At 33.9% G+C, this 18,834-nt stretch overlaps 3 protein-coding genes across 6 annotated transcripts; 1 reads left to right on the top strand and 2 right to left on the bottom strand.

Moving 5' to 3' along the window:
* Window positions 1-11: 11 nt before the first annotated feature.
* LOC106167236 (cathepsin L) lies at window positions 12-5,501 on the bottom strand. 3 transcript variants are annotated; one of them, XM_087002618.1, is made up of 9 exons: window positions 5,206-5,501; window positions 4,808-4,950; window positions 4,085-4,234; window positions 3,645-3,677; window positions 2,847-3,038; window positions 1,994-2,159; window positions 1,666-1,771; window positions 1,203-1,304; window positions 12-813 (listed from the first exon to the last, which is right to left on the bottom strand). In XM_087002618.1, the coding sequence occupies exons 1-8, from the start codon at window positions 5,351-5,353 to the stop codon at window positions 1,205-1,207; spliced, it is 1,038 nt and encodes a 345-aa protein (XP_086858744.1). In that variant the 5' UTR covers window positions 5,354-5,501; the 3' UTR covers window positions 12-813; window positions 1,203-1,204. The 3 variants fall into 3 exon arrangements, with proteins under 3 accessions (XP_086858744.1, XP_086858743.1, XP_086858742.1); XM_087002617.1 differs by lacking the exon at window positions 2,847-3,038 and adding an exon at window positions 3,106-3,297 and having other exon boundaries at window positions 1,199-1,304; window positions 5,206-5,497; XM_087002616.1 differs by lacking the exon at window positions 2,847-3,038 and adding an exon at window positions 3,106-3,297 and having other exon boundaries at window positions 5,206-5,495.
* A 1,690-nt stretch (window positions 5,502-7,191) lies between these two features.
* On the bottom strand, window positions 7,192-10,162 carry LOC106167238 (parkin coregulated gene protein). Its single transcript, XM_013545959.2, has 5 exons — window positions 9,939-10,162; window positions 9,122-9,256; window positions 8,699-8,870; window positions 8,292-8,441; window positions 7,192-7,973 (listed from the first exon to the last, which is right to left on the bottom strand). The coding sequence occupies exons 1-5, from the start codon at window positions 10,020-10,022 to the stop codon at window positions 7,813-7,815; spliced, it is 702 nt and encodes a 233-aa protein (XP_013401413.1). The 5' UTR covers window positions 10,023-10,162; the 3' UTR covers window positions 7,192-7,812.
* A 100-nt stretch (window positions 10,163-10,262) lies between these two features.
* On the top strand, window positions 10,263-16,989 carry LOC106167237 (small ribosomal subunit protein uS15m). 2 transcript variants are annotated; one of them, XM_013545956.2, is made up of 7 exons: window positions 10,263-10,472; window positions 12,132-12,224; window positions 13,293-13,377; window positions 13,605-13,653; window positions 14,419-14,503; window positions 14,939-14,997; window positions 16,414-16,989. In XM_013545956.2, the coding sequence occupies exons 1-7, from the start codon at window positions 10,367-10,369 to the stop codon at window positions 16,774-16,776; spliced, it is 840 nt and encodes a 279-aa protein (XP_013401410.2). In that variant the 5' UTR covers window positions 10,263-10,366; the 3' UTR covers window positions 16,777-16,989. The 2 variants fall into 2 exon arrangements, with proteins under 2 accessions (XP_013401410.2, XP_013401411.2); XM_013545957.2 differs by lacking the exon at window positions 12,132-12,224.
* The last annotated feature ends 1,845 nt before the right edge of the window (window positions 16,990-18,834 follow it).

The raw sequence follows: 18,834 nt of genomic DNA, 5'->3' as shown, positions 1-18,834 counted from the left end.
AATACTCTACATGGGTTTATGAAAGTATTTTATTCATTATTCTATACTCTTCTAAAAACATAAACCTTATAATATGAAGAAAAAAGGTGGTGTATTGTTGAAATAAAAGAAACTCATTGTTTCTGTTGGATTTCAGAGAGTTAACAAAAATGCAAAATGGATATCCTTGCTCACATCAGATTTTAAAAGATAAACGAATACATGAAATGGTCAGACTGGTGTTCTTTATCCAAGACCTGTCTTAAATCAATAATTAATTACATATAGATCAAGGTGAAAAAACTTAAATGCCTCCTTCACTAAATGCTAAAAATGAAGTGGATACATTACTTCCTGGTTAATGTGAAAAAAAAATCATTTCTTGGATAATCTGAAAAAAATCAAGTTCACAACAAAATTGCATAGATTATACCTTTGGTACAAGGAAGATGCACCTCCTTAAATGCAGACCAAAAACTTCCAAATCCTCTAATGTTCAAATCCCTCTTACTAACACTTTGTACAAATTTTTTCCAATGTCATTAGCAGTGTTACTGCAAAGTCCTAGACCAAAGCTTTGTTCTTGAAAAAACTGACATTTCACACACAATGTAGTTGATGCTGTTTGATAAATGTGTGTGGAATAAATAAAAAAAAACCAAGCCTGAGAAATATTACGTAAATAAATAACCAGAAGTTTTCAAATAGTTCCCTGTCTTTCTATCAAAAATATGATTGCCCAATGACATGTAGTGGGTGTCCTGCACTTATTGTCTTTGGAAAATGCTTCACATCGTTTGGTTCATACTATTTGGATACAACACAATAGGGACTCTGAAATATAAATTTGAGTTTTAAATGATCTATTATTAGTAATCTATTTATTTCTTAAACCTGGTTTATTAGCATTAATTTTAATGGTTAATGTTAAAAGTATTGAAATCTTTATGTTAGGCATACAGAATGTAAGATTTAGTTAACAAAAGTCTTGAGCATCAGTGTAGCCTCCACTGTTTATTGTCAAGACTTGCTCAAATTTAGTCATTTCCATGACTTTTACCTTAGCTCATATGGTTATTTTATAATTATTCAAAATAGCGATGTTTCCCAACTTTTTTGACCGAGTGCAAATTCTAAACTTAATGTCATGTTTCACAACTGTTGTGTGCCTGTTTATAACCTTAAATCAATAATCATTGTGCAATTAAATGTTAATTACCCACTTTTATACTAGTGGATAGCTGGCCTGGGTAGCAATACCACACTGATTATCCTTATTTCTGGTCATCTTCACATAGCCTTCCTCTCCCCATGTGGTGCCCCAGCTGGAAGAAAATGGAGAAAGTAAAACATTCATAATGTTACCTGATGTTACCACTTGTAAGTTAAGGCCTTACTTGCCGCAGGTCATTTCACTCTGTTTAAAACAAAGGACTGCATTCCACATCATTTAAAATGCACAACTTAATAGTGGAGCTGAAACAACTAACCAAGTGCATATTTGTTAATAGTTACAAAATACTCTTTGAAAATGACATGAAACATGATATTTTTTACTGACAAATGGCTTCACACAAGTTCACTGTTTTATGAAATTAGCTTTATTTTCCACAATGAAGCAATTGCTTATCAAAGAAAACATGATACTTAAATTAAGACAGCAAACAATATTTATGAATATCTGACCTGTTCTTCACAAGCCAGTAATCCTGTTCAACCTCAGTACCATATCCAACCACCAGGACTCCATGATCTAGCTGAGAACTGCTGCATTCTTCCTCATCATAAACACCTGAGGGGGAAAAAAAAGGGGATGTTTAATTGCAAAAAAACGTGTTACCTTCATGCTGAGATAATTGTCCATAGTGATTTTAAGCATTAATTTAATATCAAAATATGATTTATAACAATATATCTAAAATTACACTGAATAGTTTAAAGACATTGATATTTTCAGGAACTCTCTCTCTCTCTCTCTCTCTCTCTGAGAATGTGAAATTTTATATACACATACCCGTCTTATACAGCTGGAATGAGTAATGGCTAGCATCAATGGCAACAGAGATTGGCCCAATATTGGCTGTGGCTTCCTTCAGTTTCTCCTCACTTCCACTTGACACATCTACGTAGCCTGAGCAGGTGGCTCCGATACAGTCCTTCTTGAAGTGGCATTTCTCATCCTGGGAACAATACTTTCTCATGAATTAAGTATTAAGAGAGCCCAAATAGCATTCAACAATTTAAAACAAACAGACTCTTTTTCACAACATCTATATCTACTAATTCTTCATACAACTTACTTTTCAATATTGATAATATGCCTTTTCATTTTTTATTTGTATTTTTTTATTTCTTTAAATCTTGTCAAAAGTTCATTGAATATTCTTGATAACATCTGATTTCTTAAATATAATAACACTGATATAAAATTGCATCTATGTTACTCTGGAGTTAAACCCACATTCAGATAGGTTCAAATGAATGCTGATGAATTATCAAATGAATAAAAACCGAAATGAACCACGATAAGGAATATAGGTTTAAATAAATAATGGAAATCCTGCATGCAGACATTTAAATAATGTTCTTAAAATACTTCTTGAAAACATGCCTTTAGTAAGAAACAAAGGTAATAGAAAACCTGTCTGAAGACCACTGAAATAAAAATAATTTAAAAATGAAAAATTATAAAAAGCACCTGGAAAGACTGAAAATGCCAATGCTGTGCAAGAGAGTTTGGATGTGCACTATTAACTCCTTCTCCAAAAGTTTGCATTTCCATCCCATTGCTCCCATCTTGAGATGCTCCCCTTAATTAACTTAAGACGTCTCCAAGTAACCTCTGACCCATTTCCAAGCGAACCTACCTTCCCAGTGTAAGGGTAACACTCTTCAGTATCAATCCCCTTATTTTTCTTAATATACTTAAAGGCCCAATTCATGAAGCCTCCTTTACAGCCCAAGTTGCCATACTTCTGTGAGCAGTCAACCAGCTGTTGAGCGCTGAGATCAACCAAAACCTCCGTCTTCCTGAAGGTCTGGCCCTCTAGAGCTCCAGTCTGCAAGCAACCATACAGCTATACAAGCACATCACATTTTACGAATAACACGTATAATATCACATACCTCAGCCACGTAAGGGTAGCATGACAAAAGATCAAGGCCTCCATTATCTTTCACATACTGGAAAGCCTGATCCATAAGACCACCGCTGCAACCCTGATTTCCATATTTTGTGGAACAATCTACGAGATTCTGTTCACTAAGATTGACAAGGTTGCCACTCTTCTTGTAATGCTGTCCTTCTAAGGCACCGGCCTATTTAGTAAAAACAGTTTCATATAAATTAAATGATAAAATGCATTTAGAAAACTCAGACTAGGTAAAAGGCTGACCTTTTTTACAAGGCACCTTCCTGTTCCTGCATGGAAATAAATTTGTAAGCATGTTTAGATACACTTTCCATGGCATTTAACCAATCAGATTTTAGGGATATAAGGATGGTCATTTCACACAAGAAAAACTACTTTTACAACAAAATTTCAACTACCACTAATGGTTCTACCTTTTGAACATTTTGCTTGCTTATATGACCAACTTAACAAACAAATAACAAGAGATCAAACATGTTTGGTAAATGCACCAATATTATTGTTCATACTTACAGCACTGAAAGACCAGCAGGAACCACACTGACCCTGAAATGATTCAATATTTATTACAAAATCTGTAAGTCTATGAGTATAAAAATATGCGAATGCAAATTTTTAAACTGTTCTTAAAAAGTAAAAGAAAGAAATACAAAACTTCATAAACAATTGATGTTACAAACACACAAATGAACCATCACAGCATAAAAAAAAAGATTCCAAAAAACCTTTCCTGAATTATTACAATAATCAGACATTAAAGCATTATCCATAAGCCACATTACACTCTTCAAGCAGCACTTGAATGTAGGTTTATTATAATCCAAATATAAGAATAAAATTACATCATCAACATCAAACGTCAAAGTGCTCAAAGCCATGAGTAATGGCCAAAACCTCTTGGACAAAGTCTTTCACAATTTTGATTTTCACGCAGATTGTGTTCTGAATCCTACCTGATTCTTGACGGAGGTCACGTATCCCTTGGTTCTCCAGTCCACGCTGTCTGGCACTTTGGTGAAGGTTGGGGACAAATAGGTGGACCCCATTGTTTTGTTCTTCTGCATCTTGTAACCATTCATTACCCTGGCAAACTCATCAGCTCTCTGGAATGTACAGAATGATCTGGAACTTATTTGCATCCACTCCTTTACAAAGGGTAAAAGAACATGAAAAAAATGATTTTGTAAAGACTTGACTGTTTTATATTTCAAATTTGGTTGAAAATATTCATGTACTGTTCAACTGGTTTAATTAATTGTCATATAAACAGCATGGAAAGTCAGGTGACTTTTGAACTTCATATATTTATTTATTTCTATATATTTCCTCTTGCCAATTCCCTTATTTAAAACAATCATATCAGTCATGTCAAGTATATGACAAAAAAAAAAACAAAAAAAAAAAAGAACCATCACTTACATCTGTGTAAATTATAGTAATTCTCATCAAATAACTGTGATGTGTACCAAATTACTCACAGGCCTGGGCACCACATTTTCAAAAAATAATGGTCAGTAATTTGCAAAAAAATTTTTTAACAATGCTTTTTCACTTTTCAGCAAAAATAATGCAAAAGTTTTAAAAAAAGATTTATACATAGACTCCGCATGTACAAAACATTTTCATTGATGGGCTCCTTTTATACTATTTATAACTGTCCTATTTGTTCAACCTACCATATCAGCATATTCATTCACTCCCAGGGTAAAGGACTTAAGACCTTGCTTATGTAAGGCGTTGTGCTTTTCAATCTTTTTAATGTTCTCTGCAAATATATCCAATCTCTTTCCCTCCTCCTCAGCAGTAGCATAAGTCTTCTCTTTAAAAAAAGAAAGATGAAAACTTACAACCCTATGTCTTTTCAGAAACTGGCTTTTTTACAAAAGGACATTTATGAATAACAAACAAAAGAATAAATCTACAATTACAAACAAAAGAATAAATCTACAATTCACCTAGTATGTATATTTTGGTAATTCTTGTTAAACTGATGCCAGCAAAAGTTGAGCAATTTTTAATGGCCTTTGTACATTATTTCCAACCATCACGGAGACCAAACAAAAACTGAACTTACTGTGGATAGCCTTGAACTCCTCCCACTGGGCACGGATTTCATGAGGATGGAATGTCAGTTTGCTTGCTGGATTCAGTTCGATCCATTCTTGTGGAGCACCAGTAACACTTACGAACACAAACAAAGCTAGCACGTACAGGCCCTTCATTTTCAAGTTGTTTTTATTTGAATATGTCTGAAAAATAAGTTTCCTTTGTTATTGCAACTGGTAGTATCACAAATTTGCAAATGAAGTGAATTCTAATGGAACTGTACATGCACGACGTCAAATCTGAAAATGGTTTCTAGTAGAACTGACAAAGAATTGTGCCGACAGCTGACTTATATACAGTGGTTCGATTGAATTGTCACATGACCAAGAAAAAAATGTCAGGTGACTGTGACTTTTGTATTGACCATTTAAAGGACAAGGAAGTTATATCCTTTGTTTGCTGCAGCCTCGCGTTTCCAAGTTTCTATTTTCGAAAGCGTGGTATTGAAACACTGCACCTGCCTGTTCACTTAATTGGTGTAATTTAAACCAAAGCATGTGTGATCATAAACAATGGGCTATCAATGTCGGGACACAAAGTGCTGCTATCAGCTAGGGGACTCTCCCATGGTAACACTCATCATTTAAATATCAACAATACTATGTTAGTATATATGTATATTCCATAGCCTCTGACTTATTTTCACCCAACAAAGAAAGTGAAAAATAAAATATTTGTTTTGCAATATGTCGGAAAAAATACTGGTTTTCCGATAATTTTAATACAATTAATTCTTGTATAGTTCACAATATAGCAGATGTACCCAGATTTTTGTTTTTAATAAGTATAATGGAAAATTTAAGGTGATTTTTTAAAAACTAGTATCTATCTCAATTTTCTACTTTTTATCAATTATTAGTTTTATTTGGGAGTGCCGTTATACCTGTGTATTATCCGACTCTAATACAATAATACTGGTATGATATAACAAGCTTGTATAATTGTTGCAGCGTAAAATAACACGCGCTAATGGAATTTATTTAACGGCTAGAGGTAATATATGCAGTTTGCCACTTAAACACAAATGGTATTTTTTAATTCATAACTTGTGCATTTTAAAAACTTTAAAAGGGTTATTTCCTTCCTCTTCAATCCTGTAAACTTTTGACACAAAAAAGGAAATATGCCATTGCAACGGACTGCCGCCCCAATTGTTTGACCTAACAACATCGCGTAGGGTTATTCGTGTACTGTTAATATAAAACTACGCCATGTGAAGTAAATAATTTACAAAGTTCAGTACCTAAAACCAGATAAATCCTTCAAACTTACCTGATTTATCACCTAGCTTCTTCGCGTAATCTGGGTCATATGACTAATATCATGGGTGTCACATGCTAAAGTCACATGAGCAGGTAAGTGTCCATGAATCAGCGCCTGGCTTTGTGACGTCACTGTCTCATCTACCACAATTTTGAATCTCACCAAGAGAAAATTATAGAACTGCTTCCAAATAACGTGACACCTTTAAGTGGAAACCGCAATTTATTATTAACCTGGTTTGAAATTGATTTCTCACTGGCTAAGATCGATTTTCTCATACATTACATACGATGTTATATGTCAATATCTTTTGTAATTGTCTGTGTTTAGGATTATTGATTTTTACTTGGCTGTCAGGCTCACACTGCATACCTGGTGGGACTTGTAAGATGAAAGATTATATGTGTTTCAAATTGAACATGGGCTTCCAAATGTATACTCATTTGTCTCATAGGCAATGAGTAAAAAAAGCAAAGGAAAATCGGTATACTCATTTTTGAGCAAGACCAGTGATGTTCAGTAATTGTAATTTTTTAAGCAAAATAATTTTTAAAATATTGTTCAGCTTATATTAGGTGGTTCCTTATTTAAATTGATACATTGTAGAACATATTAATGTCAGATGGGTAGTCCTAAAGTGTTATTTTTAATATTAAGATTTAAATTAGCAACATAAAATAAAGAAATAATATAATGGCTTAACACACATTTATTGCCGAAAATATCTTGCAAAAAATATCTTTCACAGCTGATAATTTAATAAACATGCAACAATACAGCAGACTTGGTGTAAAAATGATAATTCTCTAACTTGACCTTTAATACTGTACTCAGCTATTGCTTGACATTACTTGAGTAAACTATTTGAACAAAATATTCTTCACAGCTGATGAATTAAAGCATCTTGATATTTTTAAATATACAGGACATACAAATACAGATGACATAAATGATGAACTGCACATATTCATGTCAATTCTTCAAATCTGGTAGTGAGCTCTTGCTCAATAATATATATATGTGTTAGTATCTTGCAAAATATGCCATATATCTAAATTAGATAACACAGCACCAGCCATGCATTTTAAGATGTTTTTCTCATAAATAAATAAAGCCCATGTCCTACATAAAAATAAAGAACTTGAAAGTAAGCTGCTTCCATTTTCTGTATTGTTAACCTTTTTCAAAATCAGCTTTATAGTAATATCCACCGCCCATTTAATTTTCCAGCATGTCAGTTTATATTCACAGAACTATACACATATGTACAATGAGGTCAATAAAATATGTCTGAGTCTTCATGATTGCCCCTTTAGTTTAGCATACAGGATTCATATGTGGGGACCATGTATTTGATGTTGATGAATGCATCTTCACCTCCCTGCCTCTCAAAGTGTTCCAGTGTTTCCTGAATGAGGTCTCCAATATTTTCCCTTTTCTGTTGGCTGTAGTCAATGCCATCACCAGAATTTACTGAAAAAACAACAAAAAAATAATAAGCACCTAAGGAAAAAATTATTTCTTTTATTCCCAATATATGACTTTCTTTTCAAAAAATATGACAATATATATAATTACAATATATGTCTTTTTTTTTTTAATTTATTAATTGATTGAGTACTGCTTAATGAAAAAATCATTGTTATGCATATTTGAAAATATTACAAAAAATATGCAAAACACAGTCTTTAAATCTTTTCAAAATGTACACACTGTTGCAACCTTTATCCCCAATTTTAACTATAAATATACACTACAGGCAAAGAAAAGAAAAAATCAAGCTTTACTTACAGTTATTATTTTTGAAAAGATTAAGCATTGGCAGGATTTGTCTGTAATAGGGGACAAGAGCCTCTCCAATCATGTCTGCAGAACACACCAAGTTCTGTAAAATTTTCAGGGTTGTGCAAACCACCTGCCTATTCCGTGTATTCAAAGCATCTAAAAGTAAAAATAATATGAAATAACAAACTATCTACAGGTAAATCACATTATTAACACGACGCAGCATGATTAACCACAAAATTATTTCTTTCTATCAAATATTATTCTCTTATTACTGAGCATCTTAAACATTAATAAATTATACCTCATAATTAAAAAGATTTTTAAAAAAATCTAAATTCCTCACTGTTTATTTTCATGATTCTGAATGGGCACACTACACTTAAATCAAAACAATGAAAATATCAACTCACTTTTGATTGGAATAATAAGCTGTGGAATAACTGGTAAGATTTTGCTGCCTCCATGTTCATGCATATCGTGTACACCCTGTCTGGCAAAGAATTCATATGGATGGACTGTTTCACACAGACCATCATAGAAAAGTGGAAGATAGTGGTGGTAATCTAACTTTTCAATTTCAACCTGAAATGGGAAAAAGTGTATTTGAAGTGTTGTTTGATATATAATGGTAATCTTACTAAGAAAAATTGAAATAAACTACTAATATATCTGACCATGCCTGTTTTTAAAAAAAATAATTTAACTACAGCTATTAATAACCAAAATACTGACAACCATGCTTGTGTTTTCATGTTACTAGTATATATATATACCATTTATGTTTGGATATTTAACACAGTCCAGTCCAGAATACAAAAGTTCATGATAATTACCTTCCATGCAATTTTGTTGCCTTTTGTGTCATGTTCTAAAGCAATGGGAAAGTCTCCTCTTTCATAAAATTTTCTGAAATTTGTTGGCTTTGTTGGTCTTGTAGTAAGGGAACCTGCAGATTTTGGACCCTCCAGCTGTTAATATAATAATAATAATAATAATAATAATAATAATAATAATTAAAATAATAATAAAAATAATTTACAAATTGATATAACTCAGTCATGTCATCAGGAAAGTAACAAGATCCAATGAGCTTACGTACACATGTAAATGAAAATTACTGACCAAAATCATATTCCAAAACATGATGGCATATTTTTAGCAATTAGCATAAAGATCAAATGTTTTACTATTATGAAATTCAGTGGATAAGTACAAAATCATTTTAAATAATAATAATTAGAAGAAGCATGAATGAGGTCTACTTCAGTCAGTTTCTATCTCGTGTTTTAAGTCAACCCGTTTACATACAGCTTAGGCATAATTGAAGTATACCCCAATAAAGAGCTACTTTTTAACAGGCAACCTCACTCATGTTTTAAATACCTCAACACTTGTTTTGTGACACAAAATTTTGTGACACAACAACAAGCGAGAATACCCTACGATTCCGACGTTTTACTGTTACTCAGTGTGAGTGTGAAAAAAGTTTTTATGAATTTTTCCCAGTGGCAATGTCCCACTGAATTCTGATATATTCATAGATGCTTTACAGACAATCAACTATGATGAAACACCTAAATTACCAAATGAAAGAATCCATTTAAATGAAATGAGGAAACACATAATATTAAGAAACATTTAATCTGTTACCTCTATATTTCCATGACTCTGCCAAGTCTTGATCGTGAAAGCATCCTCTGACTTGACAACGCGCTTCTTCGCAGCACAGTGCATCTTATGTTTTATGTTGAATTGCTGTTTTTATCTCTGCTTGTAATGGGCGTACCGAGCAGCTTCTAACGCAAAAATGGCTGTGTGCTTTCTGGAACACAGCATAAAGAGAACATTGACAGCAAAATAAACTTTGTCGTCAAGCAACCAACAAAGCCCCGGATAAAGTTTACCTGCTTGACGTCACGTTGCCATGTACTTCGGTCAAATCCGTTCAGATTCGGCATGTTCCGACCTACGAGATTGGACTAAATATTACGAGAATGTGCGATAAGAAAATGGCTGCCTCCTCGGACTGAAGTGGGAATACTTCGTTGTGCATTGAGCATCCATAAAGTGCCCGAAAAATGTGTTCTCTTGTGCCTGCAGCTATTCGTAGCTGCCGTGTACCGCTCTTCAATTCTAAAACTTTGCTTATGGGATCAAATATGCAGTGCTTGGCTGTTTTTCAAGGCAAGTAAAGGCATATACAGTGACACAGGCACTCGACACAAATAACATTTTAAAAGAGCTAAAGGATTGTTTGACGATAACGTTCAGTCATTGATGTACAGTGTCAGATAAAAAAGACAGTTACTTGTTGTTTAATGTTGGTCGAAAGCCTGACAGACTTTATTTAATAAGTTTTTATTAGTAATAAACGTTTTTCCAAGGTACCAAAAAGCAAAAGATTGGAGTGCATGTAAAAATTAAATAGAAGAGATTTATGCATTCCAATCATAATAAGCACATCCTCCTTAAAGCCAGTAAAAGAAAAGGAGGTAAAGGTGTTGCAGAATTTTTCAGCTTTAATTTTTGGCACATTGGAGCTAGTGAGTGTGACCTGTTAAATGGCATTGGGGGGGGGGGGGGGGGAGTGGGACGCTAAAAAGGCACAAATTTACATCTTTCAAAGTTTTGCCATAAGTTGTTGAAATTTCAAGTCTTATTTAAATGCTCCTCTGACTTTTTGCAGATCAGAAAAATCTTATACAGGTTCTGTAAAGGTCTCTTTGTTCTTTAAGGATTGCTTATAAATGGGAACTGCCCCATTTCCCCCTTTCTTAGTCAAGATTAGCACGAAAATTCATGCATTAGCACTTATATTGACGATTCTGATATGTACTGGCGTGCTAATGCATGAAAGCAAAGGCCTCAAAAAGTTGGAAATGAAAACCGGTTGCCAAACCAGCCGCGGTGCGGCAGCTCTCAAATTTTTATTTTACATCTTATCTCCTCAACACGCACATTACTGTGAAGCCAACCAGTTTTCCCATCAACAAAGTATCACTTTCCTTAAATTCATCTATCTACCAGTTTGACCATCGTAAAATCATACACCCGCTATAAACTGGCGAAAATCAGGTCAAATCTACTCAGGTCAACTGCCAGTAACCTACTGCGCAGGAGCAGAAGTTGTGGTCCACATGAATTCTGGACTGAGTTGGAAAGAGGAACGCTAGGCAAGTCACCCACTCTTTTCGTTTCTGACACAATTAACTTGATGAAAATGAAGTAACTGAAATGGAATTTTCAGCCGTTTTTTATTTTTAAAAAATGTTATAATGTCATGGATACATAGTGAAAATCAACTAGAAGACTCAGTCTTTACATAAATTCCACTCATGCGCAGATAGACAGATGAATTTAAGGAAAGTGATACTCTGTTGATGGGAAAACTGGTTGGCTTCACAGTTATGTGCGTGTTGAGGAGATGAGATGTAAAATAAAAATTTGAGAGCTGCCGCACCGCGGCTGGTTCGGCGACCGGTTTTCACTTCCAACTTTTTGAGGCCTTTGCTTTCATGCGTTACCACGCCAGTACATATCAGAATCGTCAATAGGAGTGCTAACGCATGAATTTTCGTGCTAAGTCAAGATTGGCAAAATATTGATAATTATAGCTGTTCGGTGATGAACCAGCTGTAAAAGGTTATTGTAGAAGTGCATCAGAACACTCCCTAAAACCAGCTGGTTTACAAACTGAAGATTTTAGAATAACTCAACTTTTCATTTATAAAAATTTGGTTATGACAATAAACTTTGTACTCAAAGATTTTGCAAAGCTTGCCTTTGGTGATGTTTAAAATGTCATTTAATATTAGAATTGAGAATTTTTTATTTTACTGGCAGGAAATTTGTTAGAGTCAAAAAGATATGTGTCCAGAAGGCAAGCCAAACTTCACCGCTTTCCAACTTTAAAACCATTGAAAGTGAAGTACACAGGTATTGTAACAGTGGAGTATGAAGTATGCAATGCTTTTTTTTTTTTTTTTTTTTTTTTTTTTTTTTTTTTGGTAAAAATAATGTATATGCTAGGGATTTGATAGTCTCACAATATGTACCGCCAAAGTATGAATTCAGATTATTACATTAATGACTACTTCTATGTAATTTGTTCTTCCTGGGGAGGCTGACATATTCTTTCTTTTCGTGTGATGATGTGTAAGCATTGCAGCTGGTGTATTTTAACGTACAAAACTGTATTTTGTTTATCTAATATGTCTTGAATATTTTTCTGATGGTCTGTATTCATCAATGGGGTATACCAGCTCACTTGGTGCCAGATGTCGCTGTTGCACCACCAGTCCTAAAGTGGCTATTTAATAAATTAACGCATCTGAGACTAATGCTAATTTTCATCATAAACATGCCTCAGTATTGGTGCGTACTAGTACCTGAATGTCAAAATGAACATGGTTGGCATCAGTTTCCCAAGGATTCAGGGCTTTGTTTGAAATAAGGGGTTGCCTGTCAAGCATGTCTACACAAAGACGAAACCCATGAGAATCCTGTCTAATTATAAATATATGTGATCATAGATATTAAACATCCCTGTTTTTCCTTGGTGTTTTCCTTACCTGCCAGTAAGATAACATCTCACCTGGCTTCTTTTTTTTCTGACCTATGAATTAACACTGTCCACAAGTTAAAGGAATGTCCTAAAAACCTTGTTGATTCTTATTCATATGTAGGCCTACCTTATTTCGGGTATATTTGAAAGATAGCCTTCATATACTGTTAAATTTTCAAAAAGTATATTAAATGATTTGTCGGCGTAATGCAACAAATACAAAAAAAACCCCAATAAATTATGTATTTTTTACTGGCACATTGCAGATCAAATTGGTGCAAACAGCTTGATCATATTGAAAGATTCATTTTTGTAGGACTGCTGGTGCGTCCATGCAATCTAGTGATAGAGCCCTGGAACTGGTATACTCCATTGTCACTTGTGAAGATTTTAAATTAATTAAATTAATTGAATTAATTTCATTTTATTAATTTTTTTAGGTGACATTACTAAGGCTCTTGAACCACTTGACCTCAGTCCACTGAAAACTGGCTTTCATGACCAGTATTTAATTGATAAATATATGTAAGTACTGTAGAGTTTGCATTGAAAATAAATATTATCACTGTATTTTAGTAGTGAATTTTAATTCAGTCATGATATAATAAACCTAAAACTGGAATTCATGGCAAACAAGAAAATGTAACGTTATCAGAAAACAAACTGCCAGATTTTTTTCAAAGCAGTAGATATTACAATCTGCATGATTACGTGAAATTTGATTTATTAATCTTTTTCTTTTATTTTATCAGGGGTAACGAGATGATAAAAAGAGCTTGCAGTCTGGAATTTGCAGATGGGGTAGGTATTTAGGAACGCTGTATAAATGGAGTCCCATTTTTTTTTTTTGGGGGGGGGGGGTGAAATAATGCTCTAAAGCTTTGGAATCATCTACTGTAAGACAGTTGAAAGACTACTATTTTTAAAGAAATATCTTAAGTTTGATAGTTTAAATGTTATATATCATAAACTAATTGTTGACTTAAATGGTCGAATATTTTGTATTTTTATTGTAAGTGATTTTTTATTTTGATTGTTGCGTAATGGCTAATGTGCATTAAAGCTTTAATTCATAAAATGTGCCAAATAATTATTATTACATTTTTATATGACATTAATAGAGATGGGACTATTATTAAATGCAATCTTTCCACATGCTTTCGTCATTTTCAATTTCTTTTGTAATAAGTTGTTCCATTTAGGTTCAGAGACGACGATGTGTTGGTCATCTGTTGTCATTGTAAAATGAGTTGTTTATTATCTCAGTCTTCTTGGATAATATTGATTTATTTGAAAGCAAAAACTATAAAACAGTATGAATACCAGGCATATAAAAACAATGTGATCAAACTATTAACTTTGTATTGTTTTGATATTTTCATAGGTGATTATTGATAAATTCTTTTCAGTTAAATTTTTAAACACTTAAAGCAGTTTATTAATTCATTTTTGAAGGACCATATTTATCTTTTCTTATTTAAGATATTTTATTGTTCTCAGAATATGGCAGTTATGAGATAATGAAAATGTGTCATTTACTTTTTTTATTGTTGTTTTTAAATGAAGCAAGAAAAGATGGCCTACCGACTTTATGATATAACAAGAAAAGTGCAGATTCATCCTAAAGATCTTGATTCGTTGGAAGTTCGAAGTAAGTAGCAGTTTTTTAAGCAGATTTTTTATTGTGGCAGTATCGAATATACTTAATATTGAATATTAACATGTAAATAACTACCCAGCCCCATGGAGGTACTAAGTCACCGATTACACTTTTAGTTATACAACAGCTTCTTTCCAACCTAGAAGTACTAGCTGTACTTCTGTAAAAGTCTGTAAAACCATAGTGACACTTATTTTATTGCCTCCTTAGTAGATTGCTTTTCCTGAATAAACATGATTGAAAAATTTTAATGAAATTGGCTTAAGTAAACAAGATTAGTTTCATAACTGTATGTTATATGTATATCAAAATGTGATTGCACTGGATATTGTTGACATGCACTACTGAACAGCAATTTAATTTCATTATTTTTCAATAAGTGAAATTAATAAATTATGTAATTAGATAATTTTCCTTATTTTTTAGTTGCAAAGTGGACAATAAGGATTCGCAACCAAATTCAGCATTGTACACGATGCAAACGGGTATGACTGTCAGTTTTGATTCTTTCTGAAATTTGTGTTTTCAGAATCTGTTATGAAATTTAATGTGACATCTGACTTATAAGTATTACACACTAAGACAGAAAATATAAAAACACTAAGATATGATTTTATGTTTTGCAGATGAAGAGGTAAAAAGTTGAATATCTGCATAGAAACAATAGAAATTTTATTTCATCTCCTATTTTGATGATGTTCCCACTAAAATTACATAGCCATCACCTGCAGCTGTGGACGTTGTCATTGCTAATGCTGATGTCATGCACTTTCAAAGAACACACTATAAGTAAAATACAGGTCAAGTTTTAAAAAATCAGCTTGATTGGACCTGTAAAGATTCTTTTCGTCTATAGCTACTTATATTTGTCTGGTCTTAACAGCCAATTTTTCATCTGCTTGCAGTCAGACTTCATCAGGGAAAGTGGGGGTTATAGGTGTGACAACCTATCAACCCCTCTGGTGTGCTATTTGGTCAGATCCCCCCCCCCCCCCCCCCCCCCCCCTTGCCTGCCCCTCCCTTGCCTGAGGTTGGGTAGCTCAGTCCCATCACTCTGATTCAGCTTGGCCCCATGTAAGCGGATGTTAATCGCTTCAAGAATTTATGGTGTAGGTCCCGTGGCCCGTGGCTCTCTCAAGATTTTTATGTCTTCTAGGATTGTTGATGTTATACAGTGTCCTGTCTGTTCCTGGTGTTGGCTGAGAGCTGATTTTTTTATCACGTTTTTTAATTGATTTTTGATGCTCCGTGATTCTTTCTGTTATAGAACGTTCCGTCTCTCTGATGTATTTCTCTCCACATACCTGACACTCACATTGGTATACAACACCACACTGTTCTCTTTGGTCTAATTTGTCCTTTGGGGACACTAAGTTATCTCTTAAATTGGACCATTTTTACAAAAGTTATCCAGTTTTTTTGCTTTTTTTCAACATATAAGCTATTCAAGTAACACTGAGTGAAAAACCTGTAGACTCACTGTCTCCAAACTTAAAGTAGTGATCAATATTACTTAAATAGAGGTCAAGTTTGGAAAAAAACAGCCTGATTGGGATATTTTTGTTTGAATTTGATCTTTCATGGGCCTGAAGCTTTATTCTTTTGGTCAGTGTTACTTGTGTAAGATTAAAATTTGGTGTTATTGTGATGTTGAGCAATATGTATTTTTGTATCAAAATTTAAAAAATAACCTGTTATGTGCATCATTATTTTCTGCTTTTTGTCTGTACATTTGACAGCTCTGCTGCCTTTTTTATATATTCATAGTAAAAACTCGGGTCTAAATGAAGTACTACAGAAAATTAAGGCAAATTGGCCACATATGATGTACAGTTTAATGAACAATAATTTTATATTCTGCAGGTAGAATCAAATTAATATATATATATATTCCATTTTAGGATATTCGCTCCAGGGTCCAGTTAAAAGAGAGGATAGACAAGAGGAGAAAACTTTTGAAAAAATTGCGAAAAGAAGATTACAGGAAGTTTAAATGGCTTTTGGAATTTTTGAAAATCAAGTATATCCCTCACCCTGATTATTATAGAAAGCTCAGTAAGAGAAAACGGGCACGTTTGGAAATCGTAAAACAAGCTCTAGCTATACGTAGAGAAAAGATTAACACAGTGAAAGAGAGAGTGGACGCAGAGAAGGCCCAATTTCAGAAGTACAAAGAAGAAGTTTTAGCAAATGTAGAGCGTCAGTTGAAAGAACTAGAAATTGAACAGACCAAATTGCCTAGGAGACCATCTATAAAGACATGATATTCAACGGTTTATGTTTAAAGACTCCTCATTGACATTTGCATCAGGGTCACTCCAAAATACCTGAGCTTAAGAAGGAAGATCTTGAAGATAAATAGTTTCATCCAAAACGCATTGCAACAGACTTTTTCACTTAATAAATAGTGAATAAGTCAATGGTTTAATTTAAGTATAATAATGTGTAAAATTTAATAAATTGATCTTTTATCATTATTCATTTCTTTGAGCAGTTTTCTGTTCTTTTGTTGCCTTTTCTTGTTTAAAAAATAACAAAAGTCTATGAATTTCAAAATTATTTTTCGTCTTTTCAATACATTAAACCTGTAGTAATGCCCACTGCATAGTTTCCTGGTCGTTGTAGTTCTTGCTCTCCATTCTTATAAAAATGGCAAAAAAATATCATTTCATTAAAATAACATCTACGATGTCATTCCAATGCCTTGCACATTTTCTGTTGGACATAGGTAGCCACTAGGCACAAAGCCCTGATGTTGGTCACAAGTTTGAACCCAATACCATTCCGGATCATCCATGTTCAAAACTGTTACGATCTCTCCCTTTTTCACAAAAATGTCGTTCTCTTCAAAAGGGACAAAAGTGAAAAGGGCAATATATTCCCCGAATGAAATTTTGATAAATGGTGCAATGTCAGCTAGGTCCTTTGGATGGCCTCCGTTTCTGGTGCAGTCCTCCTTGAATTCTTGCCCAATCTGCTGTTTATTTGGTGTATGTTGATCTGAGAGAGCGTGCCATGTCGGGTTCCAGTCGACATCTACGGTTTTTGATCTGCACGGCTGCTTCTCATGTGATAACGTTGCGGATCTATGCAAGATTCCGGTGTATACGCTGCTCCCGCGTGTTTTTAACTTTTTTGAAAGGTCGCTCTTAGAACAGACTGAAGCACAATCGTTATTCATGAAACCTGGTGTAGTGGGGCTAGATATATCTTTATCTCGCACGGAGAAAACGGTGGATCCACTCTTGGGTGACCGAGGGTTAAGCTTTTCGGCACAGAAAAAGAACGGAATAAAGCCTTCTTTCTTGTCTTTTGTCATGACGTAAAGCCAATCGTTGTCTCTGTAAACTACGGCGACTTCTTGGCCGTGGCTGACTTTGATGCCATCCATTGTACAAGGTCGAAAGTCTTTCAACAGTATGACTTTTGGCAAATCTTTCCAGTTTATCTTTCCTTTAACAGTTTTATCGTTGTAATTGTTGCCACATTTTGTATTGTCTGCAAATACAAAAAAAAAAAAAGATAACTCTCAGAGCAATGAGAAGTTTTAACAATTTCAGAAGCAATGCTATGTATTCATATAATGCAATCGAAAGAATACGTTTTATGTAAATAGATCAGATTTTGCATATTTTTAACTGGCGCATTTTGATATGTCGTAGAGCCCTGTCCCATTCAGCAAGTTTTACAAAAAGAAAAGCGATTGTGTTCGCGACTGGGATGGTACTATAGTAGTGTATCCCATAAAGAATAAGGTAAAATGAAATTTAAAGAATGGAATTAGTACAGGATAAAAGAATCGTAATTGTGTAGAAATATCTTTCACTCTGCAAAATTTACCTCTGTCTCCACGAATCTTTCTCAAGGCTCTCCGAACATGGCAAAGAAAATCCATGGTGGACTTGACTTCTGCCAAATCAACCAGTGAGGAAAACTTGTTTTTTAAGCCACAGACAGTGGGCGATCACTTCATTCTACTGCAAAACTAATCTGTCTTCGCAAGCCCAATATACGCCGGTCATTGAGGTTGATGCTTTCACAAGTTGGTAACTGGTTGGTTTCTCAAAACCAGTCCGAAAATGAACGTTTTCCCATGTTTCATTGTTTGAATTTAATTACGTTTTTGTTTTCCTCGGTTTCACTGCGTATATTGGCTGGATATAGCTAGCCTTTCGGTCCTTTAATATGCACCCAACAGTTAAAAAAAAACACTTTATAGAAGAGCGTTATTGAAAAGGGGCTTTATTTGAAAATTGTTGCGTTTTCCGGTACCCACGTTCTCTCTTTTTTTTAGAGTCACCATATTTTAGAGTAATTATTAT

This window comes from Lingula anatina, chromosome 1 (genome assembly GCF_051362555.1).
Source record: "Lingula anatina isolate TDL-2025a chromosome 1, LinAna3.0, whole genome shotgun sequence".
Taxonomy (NCBI): Eukaryota; Metazoa; Brachiopoda; class Lingulata; order Lingulida; family Lingulidae; genus Lingula; species Lingula anatina.
Note: the sequence above shows the minus strand (reverse complement) of the source record. Positions and strands in the feature narration are given on the sequence as shown.